Source organism: Schistocerca gregaria, chromosome 3 (assembly GCF_023897955.1).
Source record: "Schistocerca gregaria isolate iqSchGreg1 chromosome 3, iqSchGreg1.2, whole genome shotgun sequence".
Classification (NCBI taxonomy): Eukaryota; Metazoa; Arthropoda; class Insecta; order Orthoptera; family Acrididae; genus Schistocerca; species Schistocerca gregaria.
The window spans coordinates 877,012,372-877,026,425 of NC_064922.1; the positions used below are offsets into that span (position 1 = coordinate 877,012,372).

The 14,054-nt window shown below is 40.6% G+C and overlaps 1 protein-coding gene across 2 annotated transcripts in view; it reads right to left on the reverse strand.

Moving 5' to 3' along the window:
• LOC126354973 (cytochrome P450 4g15-like) overlaps window positions 1–5,880 on the reverse strand; it is a 247,833-nt gene extending 241,953 nt beyond the window's left edge. The window contains exon 1 of one of the 2 annotated variants that reach the window (XR_007565424.1): window positions 5,645–5,854. Coding sequence is in view for 1 of the 2 variants with exons in the window: in XM_050005059.1 (XP_049861016.1) it covers window positions 5,645–5,856 (212 nt within the window). In the remaining variant the exon portion in view is untranslated. Of the gene's footprint in view, window positions 1–5,644 lie in introns of both variants that reach the window. The other variant, XM_050005059.1, reaches the window with a different exon arrangement.
• Between the last annotated feature and the right edge of the window lie 8,174 nt (window positions 5,881–14,054).

A 14,054-nucleotide genomic window follows, 5' to 3' on the forward strand; every position in this document is an offset into this window, starting at 1 on the left:
TCTAGAAGGTGTAAGTCAACTACCCTGGCCAGCAAGATATCCGGATCTGTCCCCCATTGAGCATGTTTGGGACTGGATGAAGCGTCGTCTCACGCGGTCTGCACGTCCAGCACGAACGCTGGTCCAACTGAGGCGCCAGGTGGAAATGGCATGGCAAGCCGTTCCACAGGACTACACCCAGCATCTCTACAATCGTCTCCATGGGAGAATAGCAGCCTGCATTGCTGCGAAAGGTGGATATACACTGTACTAGTGCCAACATTGTGCATGCTGTGTTGCCTGTGTCTATGTGCCTGTGGTTCTGTCAGTGTGATCATGTGATGTATCTGACCGCAGGAGTGTGTCAATAAAGTTTCCCCTTCCTGGAACAATGAATTCACGGTGTTCTTATTTCAATTTTCAGGAGTGTATATCAGTCCTGTAGGTGTTTGCAATTCCACAACATTGCAGTGTTCGCCAGAATATTGCGCAAGTACGGTGGCTCTATATGTTCTATTGATCACTACCACTGCAGCTTTTGGCTCTGTATCAGAGTGTATCACTTGCCAGTTGGCAGCCATGAATGGGATCCGCCCCGCTTGGGAGTACGGTTCCTGCAAACAGAGTACATCTAGACTCTTCTCTTCCACCACCCTCCGGAGTTCCTGCAGGACTAGCTTACTATTGTGGGTGTTGATCTGACCCACGTTTAATTGGCTCAATTGGGAAATAGGTGTGAATATGTGATTCTGGCCAGTTTTTGGACCAGTCATGGGCTACTCTGCCATTTGTTATTACTGGTTGGTGGTATAATTCATTTATGTCAAATTTTTCATTCCTTCTTTCAAATACCTTTTTGTCTATGTCTTGCAGGGCCCGAAGTCGTTGAGGAGATTCATTGTCTTGAGCTGCATTCTGTCTACAGCCTCCATTACTGGACAGGTGACGTCTCTGCCATACTCGTGGCCGACGCGTACCATATGCCTTAGTGCAGTGGTGAGGATTGCCGGCTCCTCCAATCTGGATAGTTGCAGTGCGTGCCCCAGGTTGGGGTATACTCGTAAAGGATCAATTCCCATTCCTCCCTGGGAAGGTGGGTCTGAGGATGGGGTTGTACTGGTCACTTCCTTACATTGGACATGTTCGGTTATTATTTCTTTGCTGTGGGGTATTGAACTCCCAAGCACAGGATGCCCTTGTGGTCGAGTATGATCTTGGTTCGACCTAGGTTCCCAGCAGGGAGGAGAGGGAGCATCTTCTTCACATGGGTCAGTTTGTATGCACACGTTTTTCATAGTTATCACCAGAGATCGCTACTGCGGGATTTTTTGTGTGAATTCTTTAAATTTGTTCGCCCTCAGAGCGTCCCTCAGCCTCTTGCTTGGGGATTTCCTTTTTGGCTTCCTGGTTTCAGGTATAGCCTCAGCCATAGTCTATTCGAGAAATTAATCTTTGTTATAGCATCCTGTACGTTGGGCAGTTCCTACCCGTGGTATTGCAGGGTTTTCTTCCCCTTTTTGTACATGGAATGCAGGTTGTATTCTTATTACAATTTTTCCTTGTGTGGTCCTCTGCCCCACAACTGGAGCAGGCCGGCTTCCTCTCGCAGTGTTTATGGACATGGTCCAAATCGCCACAGTTGTGGCAACGGGGGCTACTAAATAATCTCTAACATTGATTGCGTGGAACCCAATGTATATTTTCCCCATAGCGGTTAGCTTGCGCCACATCTTGCCAGAGACCTCGGCTACGTGATGGACAACATCATGTTCCCGAGGTCCCGTTTTGAAACGCAGTTTGAATTCGTTCTTGAACGTTTCCCATTCAATGTCCTCAAAGTTTTGATTATACATGGTTTCATATGTATCGCTTTCTGTTAATGCTACAGGTACGTCATACAGTATTACCAGAGGATTTCTTTTCTTAGGTGGTTCGCATATAATGGCTTTGTTCAATTTTGAATTGTTTAATATGTTGTCCCTGTCTTCCTCCGTGGCAAGATCTACAACTACAACATTTTTTGTGGCTTTTAGTTTATTAATTTTAATCTTGTCTCTTGCCGGGTCGATAGTAGTTGTGAAGATCTCTTGCATTTTTTGATGGTTTGTCCAGGCAGGGGCTTTAGAAAGACTGCCGTGTCTGGTTTCTTGGAGATCTTTGCTATTGTTTCTTTAGTTGATTGGGCCTTCGTGGCGGCTTGCTCCACCACTCCAGCCCATGTCTTGACCGGTTGTTGTTGTCTATGTCTTGTATTTTCATTCTCTAACTCTTCGAGACGCCCCTCAAGCTTAGAACTACTTAAACCTAACTAATCACACAGGGTTCGAGCCTGCGACCGTAGCGGTCGCGCGGTTCCAGACTGAAGCGCCTAGAACCGCTCGGCCACACCAGCCGGCTCCACCGAGAACACAGACGATAGTGCGACTGCACGGACTTATCTCTGCAGTAAGACCCACGATCCCAAATTACTGTCCACACACAATTGTGGCGCCTCTGCCCACTATACTCATTACTCTAGGCAGTCAATCTACCGACTCCCGTAAGAGTTTGGGCAACGTGAGTGCATCCGCACTGAAGAAGAACGTTGGCCGGTTAGCCTTATCTGTATGAAGATGGTATCTGTTCTTTCGGACATGTCCATAGATGGTATCTGTTCCTTCAGACACGTCCGAAAGTGGTATCTGTTCTTTTGGACAGTAAGTTGGGAATGTGGGTCTCACGGGGAGAGTGCCAGAGATGTCCCTGCAGTCGCAATATCCTTTGTGTCCAGGGTGGCTCAGGCGGATAGAGTGTCTGCCATGTAAGCGGGACATCCTAGGTTCGAGTTCCGGTCGGTGCACACATTTTCAACTCTTCCCGGCTGTAAGCAACAAAAGGTCTGGATTTCATTGTAATTTCATTCTTCGAGAGCTGCAAGATCACCATGATCGAAATAACAGATACCATGTTCATATGACTGGCTACCAAGTCGCAGTGCAGTGAAGGAACACACAAGCACGCTGTAAGGAAACATAACAACATCGTACGTAGCAGCTACCCACGTTAAATGACACATACAAGTGTCGGTGTGCGAACTTTGCACAATACGACATCTTGTAAACGACTCGAACCAGAATCCTGCAACAAATATCACTGATATTCTAATTTATGCTACTTTTGGTTTGTTAATGTCTATGGGCATTGTTCCATTTTAAAAAAAGTATATGTTCGAATAAAAATGCATTTTCTATGTGTTATTACAGTCTGTTTACTGGGTAACAATAAGAGCCGCTGATTACCCATCCATTCTATGAAAACCGCACATAAGTATCACTTTCCACTTCCGTAGTATTTTTGAGCAACATTTGGTAATTCCATCTGTATCTTTTAGTCATGCCCTGTATACTGTGTAAATCTTTCCAGCCTGATTTTCGCAAATACATCAATATTTACTCGCGTCTAGTCTCTTTCGTTTTTCAGATCTAGTTTATTGATGTACGTGTTGTAATGCATATTGATTTTTGACGAGGCTGTCCGCCTCCATAGCGCAGCTGTAGCGTTACCGTCAACCACGCAAGGGGGGCCTGGGTTCAACTGCCGGCAGGGGATTGTGAGTTCTGTGTCCTTCATCATCGTTGACACGCAAGTCGCCGAAGTGGCGTCAACTAAAAGGACTTGCAATACGGCGGCAGAACTCCGAAAGGGATATCCCGGTCAATAAATGCCATACGATCATTTCATTTCATTTCACGAGGCTAAGGCACGTAAACGATTTGCATATCTCTACTTCTGAACGATTTGAAAAACCAACTCGGATTATTTTAACGTAGAGAAGTATTCCTCTAGATTGGGCGATTTTACTAATTTTTCTGTTGTAATTATTCCCTGTTTCTTCTGTTTGTTAAGTCTGTCCCGACAGCGGAGTGGTTAGCGCGGCAGTCTGTCACGCCAAGGGGCCCAGATTCGATTCCCGGCTGGGTCGAAGATTTTTCTCCGCTCAGGGACTGGGTGTTGTGTTGTCCTCATTATCATTTCATCATCATAAGTGGAAGGTAACGGGAAACCACCACTGGAATCACTTCCCTAGACGCTCACGCGGTGGACCTCTCTGCTCTCTGACGAGGCTTCCCCCATGACAAGACCTGCCGAAAGGCAGAACACAAATCAATCTTCCATTTGTTAATTTCGGGTAACAGCGGGTTGCTACCCCCGGAGGACCACGGGCTAATGGCCGGTTTGCTCAAATGGAGTCAAGCCCATGCATTAATCACGAAAATAACTGCAAGGAGCATAGTCGAGAAATATTTTCGCGCAACAAAATTACGTTTCTAGATAAAATGGTTTGTTGACTCGCCAGCTAGCCTCACAGAAACATCATTTTCTAGCAGATGGCAAACAATAGAATAATGGAAAACAATGTTCTAAGTCTGCCTAAGATTCTAGGGAACTATGTGTAATTCACAGTATGCTGACAAAGATTTTAGGCTTAATTTTTGTTAAATAGTTATTATTTAAAACATGTTTGTATTCCACAGACTGTAACATTATGTGATTGCCTTATCATTTTAAATCATTCAATAATCGAGCAGTCGCTCGGCAGCAGCTACAGTTAGCAAAAAATGTTGTGAGAATGTAAAAGGTGAACGACCTGTGACGTCACGTGTTTATTGTCGAAGGGCCGTGAGAGATGCACTGAGTTACTGACTTTGAAAACCGCGGCGCGAAAAACGGACAGAAGAAGAACACTTTTACACATTCTTTTGATGTACGAGATGTTCTCGATGAACAGTTACTCAGTTACTCATTTTTTCTCTTGTCCCTTGTAAGTTGTGTCGGACGCGCATGTCTTGCCCCCGTATTATTATTGTTAAAAATAAATATTATTTTAGTGTAAAATAAAAGTGCAATACTAAAAGTGCAATACTGCATAGCAGAAGATTTATTATGTGACGTGTATGTGAAAACGTCAAAGGAATTATTATCATTACGATAAAGGAACCGCCAGTCAAAACGGCATCCACGTTAAATCCTTCATTGCAGTGTAAGTTCATCTATTAATTGCTATAAATTCAGAGTTAAATGGAACTGGAGTATGGACTATTTATTTAGTATAGAATCTATGTCTCACTCCTTCATAAAGTTATTTAATTTTCTTTATGTTTCTGTCAAATAGAGAGTTCACAGTCACGAATTTTTTCGTTGAAACCGGACGGAAGTTGCAAGCTGCGAAATATTTTCTCTGCGCCATATTCTTCTGGTAAATGCTTGATATACTACGGTCCCTTAGGAAATTCATGTTGAGCTATCCGTAAATAATTATATTTTGAATAGGTATTTACTCTCCTCTTCAATGCAACTTCCGAGTGACCAGACGATCCAACAAGAAACAGCCGCACACGGTCGGCGTTCGTAAATGTATTTCCACCACTGATTATAGCTATATGTTACAGCACAAAAGTAAACATATTGTTATAATTAGCGACTACGAATGGGGACATTTATAACTGTATGTTTATGTATGTATGCATGTATGTATGTAACCATATCGTTATATGACCACAGTAAAAATACCCACCGATGACGCCACACAGAAGCTGAAAGAAGCTGGGGTACGAAAAACAAGACTAGTTGTTTTGGCAACAGTCGAACGTGAAATCCTGAAACTCAAGTATAGGCACTGACTCACCTAAAGATGTCTCCATACCGACGGTGCAAGTCTCCGAGCCGGTGCAGCAGCACGGGCAGTTTGTAGAACAAGGTAGCGTTCCCGAGCAGCGGCAGCGTCGGAGGTCCTGGGATCGACGTCCGGGGCCGTGTCGCCCACAGCCAGGCAGCGAGTGCCAGCGCTCCAGCAGCCAGCGAGACCAGCGCTCCACAAGCAACCACCAGCATCGACATGCTTCACTCACTGGAGAACTGGCTGGCCCTGTTGGTTGCTCCGTCTTTTATATATAGACCGTCAAGGTTGTTTTGAGAAGCGTAATTTCAGGCCGTTTCCTAGCGAGAGACTCGTTTGTTCACATGCATCGCGAGCCTGGAAACAGGTTCCTGGACACTCCTGTTACCGTTCTACTGCTATTCCCGTAGCAGTTGTCCTCGGCGGAGGTCGTGAGACTAAGACCTTAAAACCGACATTGTGAAAGACTCAATTTTAAAAATCATCACATTTAACGAGAGTGTAAATTATTACACTAAAGGACAATAACAACTGGAGGCTGCCAGAGCAGTACATACAACATTCACAACGTTTTATCTCACCAGACACACGATTAAAATTATGCAAGAACCGTTGTTGTTGTTGTTGTGGTCTTCAGTCCTGAGACTGGTTTGATGCAGCTCTCCATGCCACTCTATCCTGTGCAAGCTTCTTCATTTCCCAGTACCGCTGCAACCTGCAGCCTTCTGAATCTGCTTAGTGTATTCATCTCTTGGTCTCCCTCTACGATTTTTACCCTCCACGCTGCCCTCCAGTATTAAATTGGTGACCCCTTGATGCCTCCGAATATGTCCTGCCAATTAATCCATTCTTCTAGTCAAGTTGTGTCACAAATTTCTCTTCTCTCGAATTCTATTCAATACCTCCTCATTAGTAATGTGATCTACCTATCTGATCTTCAGCATTCTTTAGTAGCACCATATTTCTAAAGCTTCTATTCACTTCTTGTCTAAACTATTTATCATCCACGTTTCACTTCCATACATGGCTACACTCCATAAACCTCTCAAAAACATTCGTAACGTTTTAAATAATTTTTTTACATTTACTTTTTGAATGTCTTTTTTCAGGCACTGTGGTTGGTGTCCTTCTATTCGATAATAGTTTTTTCCTACCTTAAAAAACTGCACATACCTATCGCCTCTTTGTCACACATTTTTCCGTGAGTCTTGAGTATGGCACCTTTGCAGTGTAGCGTCCATAACACACCTCCATTCTTCACTTATTGGTCCCTCCATGGTTTACATGCATTCCTGTGCCTGAAACCATACTTCCGTCTAAGCCTACTTCCTTTATATACATCCTAATATATAATTACTTACAGTATAGGAGATTATTTACATTTTTTTACTATTTAGTTTAACTTGAATTAAAGTGAAAGTAAATTAACAGAGTATTGCTTACTCAAATCAGCAAGATAAGGTGTAGTCGAAAATCTTTTCTAAAATTTCCTTCTTTTCCAAAAAGTTAATGAATTTAAAAGAACTAGTTGCTATTGCAAGCAAAGGTTGTATTAATTTTTTCTGTTTAACTTTCACTCAAGTTTAAAATATTTAATGGTAAAAAACATATTTCCTATAAAGCAATTATTTACAAACATTTTTATTGTACATAGTTATCACTTTTTATGTAGCGTCGCTTTTCATCACTTCTTCCTCATATTTTCACCACTATGTAACATTTACCATATGGGAAGTAGCAGTTTTAGCCCGCTAGCAAAACCTTTTGTATGTGTTAATAGTAACCAGACAGGGACTGTAAGGGAGCTAAAGGAGAAGTTAGTAGCAACAGACGAAACGAGCTACGTAAAAATCTGTACGTTTAATGAAGGTTTAGAGGATTTTTTGGATAGACATAAACAAGATAAGCACTGTATTGTAGACGAGTGGGATGGTGTATTAGTGGAAGATGTGACAGAATCCGATTGCTAGAAAGTGGTTAGCAACCAAGTTGAAGTCGAGTCATGTTCTGAGAAAGGAGAAAGTACAGAGGCTGCAGAATTACAGGAAATTAGGGATGCCAGTATGAAGGAAATATCAGCGTCTATAAATGACGAGATTTGTGAGGCTGTTAGGGAGAAGCAGGAGGATGCTGGCCAAAATGGGGGTCGACTAGTTAATACTGGAGAAAGGGAAGAGAGAGGGGCTATGATGGAGGATAGCGACGTGCCAGGTGTGTGATGAAGAGGTACAGTGTTTAGCAGATACAGGTAGTGATTTATGTGCTGTGAGTAAAGGTTGATTAGAATCATAGCAAAAAGGGAATGATCTTGTAATTATGCCAGTAATGGGGGTACAGATTATTGTAGCTACTGGAAAAGTGAAAAAAACCTGTTAGACATGAAGTTCTGTTGCCAGTGAAAATAAATGGGGTGGAAATATTCCATAACTTCTTTATAATTCCTGATCTGTGTATAAAAATGTTGATTAGTGTATATTTCTTTAACCATTACAAAGGGAGTTTAAATTTTAAAGAAAGTTTGATAATTTTTGGAATAAATGGGAAAGATGTGGTGGTGCCATTTTTTTCGAAAAGACTATGTGATCAATGAAGAAGTAGCCAGTACGCCAGTTGGGTACTGTAGAAGGACAGAGGATTTGGGGGACTGCAATGAGTATGGAGATGATGTGGGGGTGGACCCTGCGGTAGGTGGGAGTTAAGCTTGGAGGCCTCAGAGGGCGCTGAAGCCTCTGCAATGTTTGGTGCTTGACGAACACCAGGTGCTCAAGTTACTGGCAGTGCTATTTCATTTTCTTTTCGTATTGCCAGTCTTCCTGTTCTAATCATTCTGAGCTGAATCTATCTTCTGTAATATTCTTCTCTATCAGGGAAGGTGTGTTTGTAGGTGTAAGATGGAGTCATGGGATTAAGATGAAGTAAGTTTTGTGGTGAGAGAGATGGGGGTCTGTTTGTGATTTAAGGCTGAGTGACATGTACAAATATGAGAATAACCACACGTGACAAGGGCAGTTAGTAAAGGAGATCTAGGTGAAGAATATTTTTTACGAGTGGAGTATGAATGAATGTGGAGAATATATGTGTATTTTGTAAATACAATTCTTTCACAGACGGCATTTAGTTTGACGGATTCTGTAGTTCGATATCTTTTCTTACGTTTACCCCTGTCTGCTGATGCCTTTGCACCACATCATTCTCTCGCACTGGAGAATACGATCGATAATCGAGCACCTGTTCCCCATTCCTTCAGCTATCATTTACAGGATAGCGCCACCTCCCGGCATCTCTGCCAGTGGCATTTTCACGGAACACTTCAATTCTGTTAATGTTTACATTATGTCGCGGTTCTGCATAATTTGGTGGTCTGTCATTACGATTTGCATATTTCTCCTCATGCAATAACTTCTGAACCCTCTCCAGATGACTAATGAACTTACGCACATCATCCCTCGGCGTTTAAATAAGTTTGTTCCGCCATTGCATACTTAGTTTACCTTCCAAACCCATAACAATTTGCTCTGTCTCGATTTTGTTGTTTAAGTATGACAAATTTGTCATCCATTTTAAGGCGAACTTTTTTACACTTTCCCTTCTGGGATTAAACTTTTCCCCAGCCCAGAAGCTATTTAATAACTCCATCTGTTTTTGCTTACCCCAATGTTCTTTCAAAAATGCCTCTTTAAATTTATCCAAAGTATCGTACTGTTCAGTAGCAATAACCCCTCAAGTTCTGGCCTCTCCTAAGAATTTTGACGTAGAAAACCTATTTTTTGTCTGTCTGACCACAAACTAGGTAACATGCCTTCAAAATCAATCCAAAATTCTTTCGGATGCTCATTTCCTGTTGTATCAAAACGTAAAAACTATCTGTTCAAAAAATAGTTCAAATGGCTCTGAGCACTATAGGACTTAACATCTGTGGTCATCAGTCCCCTAGAACTTAGAACTACTTAAATCTAACTAACCTAAGGACATCACACACACCCATGCCCGAGGCAGGATTCGAACCTGCGACCGTAGCAGTCGCGCGGTTCCGGACTGAGCGCCTAGAAACTATCTGTTAGTGACATATGAAATTTCAGACTATTCTACCACAAAACTACACACACTACTGTTAATTCCATGTTTGATGTTAGTGTCAACTTGGCATAGTCTACTGTCATGCTCATCCAACCTACTTTCCATCTCTTCTACTTGTTTAGTTAGCTGAAGAACATTTTTATCAGACTCATCCACTCGTTCCGACACAGTTTTTACTTCATTCATACATTTTTCTGATTCAGAACTGATTTTGCTGGATAATACTTTGTGATCAGTTTCACATACAGATTCTACAGCCGCTATTTTCACCTGTACTTTTTGTATACCTTCTTTAATTTCATCTACACTTTGTTTGTTCTCAACAGCAACTCTTTTCAAAGCCTCAGCTAATTCACCTTTTACAATGCTAACAGATCTTTTGCAGTTATTCTCAACTCGAGAAATTTTGTCATCTACTTTATTTTGTAATGACTTCAATCCGTTTCCCACATTTCTTTTAAAACAGCAGTCTGGTTTTCAAGTTTTTCACTAAAACCACTGTTAAGTTTACTAATTTTGTCATTAAAACCACTGTCAAGTTTACTACTTTCTTCAGTAAAACCACTGTCAAGTTTTTCGGGTTTACTATTAATTTTTTCAGTTTGTCCTTGTATAGAGCCCATTAAAGCGGCAAACATTTCCTGCATACTTTCTAGTTCAATTTTTGGCATCACTATTTCTTGTTTACCTTCTTCCACCGGCACTGTACCAAATTTGGTATCCACATTTGATACATTTGATTCAGTAACATTCCCAACACTATCATCACACCTGATCATTACCGAGTTCATGCTTAATGTCAATTTTTGAATTAGTATTATCCCTACTAGTTACTTCAACAGATATACTTGAAGGAGACTCAATTCCACTGTCCGTAAATAACATAGAAATATAATCAAAAACACCCCCTTTTATTTTAACATCTACTCCTTCTCTCTGTTCAGGTGTGCTAGTGTGTGAAGCACTCACACTGAATAAAAGTTCTTCCTCCTTTACCGTATTCACAAAATCTTTATCACTCGCCATGTTTCTCAGTCTTTCAGTACACACACACAACTTATCTTTTGTCGAATGCTGCAACCTCGGCGTATTGAAACAGCGAGTCCGATCCCCTGTGGCTGCCGCAACAGTTTTCCGGCGCCCGCTCGTCGTATAGGCTAGCCGCGCTGCCCCGATGTACTGCTCGCCACTAAGATGCCGTCTGCTGATTCGCTGCGCTCCCGTCGCTACTACTGCCTTTGCAGATCGTTTTCTTTCTTGCAGCTCCATCAACTCGAAACGGGTTCCGTTCAAACTTCTCCTAGTGGCGATTCACTAAATTCTTTCACTAACGTTCACAGTTCGGTCCATCAAAATCTTTCTCTCGACCTCGAATTCAAAATACTACGGCTTTAGTCTTTCCCGGCACCGATACACCACGTGCGGCGGCGCGGTTTTTTTCCGTCCCTTAACAACGAACCGGCGCCTACCTGTGAACATTGTCTCAGCAGATCATCAGTAGGAAAGCCAAGTGAAACCTACTGTACTTCGACGTGAACCAGGCTGCAATTAAAGTCACTAATCTACGTTTCTGGAGAAAGTTTCCACACAAATGAAAGGTTGGAAATTTTGTCCTCAATTAATATAATCTGAAACTTAGGTGAACAAGTATCACTGCCAAGCCCGTGCTAGTCTTAACACAGTCACTCACAATCCCTTTCACTCACGTTATCAAGTTTATGGTGTTGCAATTCTCGAAAACGTAATAGCTACAAGAATACTGATTGTTTTTGATTGATAATGTTCGTCAAATATTAAGTCTGTCGGTACCAAATGCAGTCACAGTTTTTAGCCACCGACCTGCTCAATACGCCACGCGGAATATATGTCTTTTCTCGTCACAAAATTCACTTAAAAATTCCGAAATTTCTACACACACATCAGAATAGCTATGCCGTCACTTTCCAACACTTTCGAAGTATGAAACACTGCTAGATCCGGCAACTTATCGTTTCCATCGGAACTACTACTACACACGTCCGATTTGTTTCATGGCTAGGCTTCGACTCCTCTCTAAAATACTCTCAGTCTTTTCTACCAGCAGAGAAAGGCGCGTGAAGAATATTGCTTTACCATTAATCAGTTTACTTAACAGCCAATATCGAAACAACATTATCCTGCGTCAGTCCGCGCTTTTCATTTATAACCAATCGCAAAATAGTAAACCTAACGACTGCACTTTTTACCGACGTAGTTATCTAATATGCTGAAGTTCTGTTTATGCATAAAGTTATTTACTATTGTTATTCATCCCTGAATTAACATTCCTTTAGCATAAACTTACTTTACAAATCTATTCTACAAAAATCCTCTTTGTTCATATCCATACTTCTTCGACATGTTCCCACACTAAATCCTACTACTCAACTCGTTAAACAATTATCTTCATATTAACCTTAAACCACACTCACGCATCATTCATACTGCTAAAACACATTTATAACAATTTACCTACAAAAAAAGACATAATAACACTTTATGAAAATACTAGAACAGTTTATGAAATACATGCAATTACTTTAGTGCACTCTAGTGGGCACAATCGAAATTAAATCACAGTCCCCCTATCCAATATTGTCCTCTATCGGCTGATACATGAACTACGTGCGCGTCCAGTCTCGCGTCACCATCTGTCACTCTCCAGCTCCGAGAAACATCTCCCACTTAACCGCCTCCAAGACAGGATCGTTAAATGGCGCTACGCCTCAATTGCCTGTCGTTATTCCTGTCCAACAATGTCTCTGTTCCATAATAAGTGTCATGCAGTGTATAATTCAGCTAAAGTTCACCAGAAAAAAATTTAAAAGATAGAAATAAGAAACATTTTTCTGTTAATGTGAATGCATATTTACTCATAATATCTGTTACCACCTTATGTGCTCAAGATTTGCAAACTTTTAAAATTACAAGAAATGTTAACCTTTTAAAATTACAAAAATGTTTTGAACTTACAGATCATAATTAGAAAATAATCACCAACTGCTACTTAACAGCTGTTACACGTGCAATATAACATGTCGAAAAAAGATTTTTGTGGTGAAGTTTGTCATGCATATCGTTGTTTAACACGAGAAAATAGAATACCACATCATATAACAGACACCCTCCACCAATTAAATAATATGTATCTTGTGTAATCCAGGGTGTTGCTTCTTAATGCTGCCATAGGTTCATCTTGATCTTACTGCATCGTCATTCAGGAATCATGCAATGGTAGAAATAAGCTACAGGAATTCGTGTTCACAACGAGTTCTATTTCGCATGCTAGATGTTCGGCGGCGAACTACACGTAAAATTGACAAAACACTGTCTCATGACTTACGTCGAACTGGACTCCAACTGAGATTTGGAGGCGTACAAATCACCTCTATTTATATGACTTTTAACAATTACTGACATTGTTACATATCAGATTTTTAGATTTCAAAATTAAAACTTTTACATACATCTTCCCAAATTACACAGAAATTTACATTAAAAAAATGAACAATTTCCTACAAAAAAGAATCTGTTTAAATGAAGACTATAAATTACTTATTTTATCATTACAGCAATATATTTCCTTAATTTGCACATATCATTTTATTTACTTAAAGTCTGATCATACTATCATTTTCAGGTGAACAGAGGGATTAGTTTTATTGAATGAAAGGCCGAGATTCAATTAATTAAATTTTGTATGAGTAAAATGTTTCATTTCTATATACTCTTAATTACAGTTCCAGTAACTAACATCAATTAAAAGATTAGTATGCTTAGTTCTGAGTGAAAAATTACCATGTCATATTTGTATTACGGATACAATTTGTTTTTAGTAACATAAAAATAACTGTTTTTCGATGACTAGAAATATCGGAACTTTAAGAATACTCCATAATTACAATAGCAGTTTTATTCCTACCATGTGCCTGAAGTTTGTATAATATACAAATTGTGATGGTACATCAGCTTTTAACCCAACATGTACCCTTCATTCTTATTTATTTATTTATTTATTTATTTATTTAAGCTGGCAAGATTAGGGCCATCAGGCCCTCTCTTACATCTAACCAGGCATTCTACTTATTTTACAGTCATATGTTTCAGTAGGCATGTTAAACTACATCTAATACAAAAAGTGAGATAAACAATTAGAAAGGTACACCTCGAATAATACATTATTGAAGAGAAAGATTTAAGATAGGAGTGCTGGCAGCAGGGAGTATGAGGGAGACTCATGGTGAAGCGAGGAGAAGAATAGAGAGACATGATGAAACATAATTAAGGAAAATATAAAGGAAAAGGAGACTGCGTGTCTAATAGA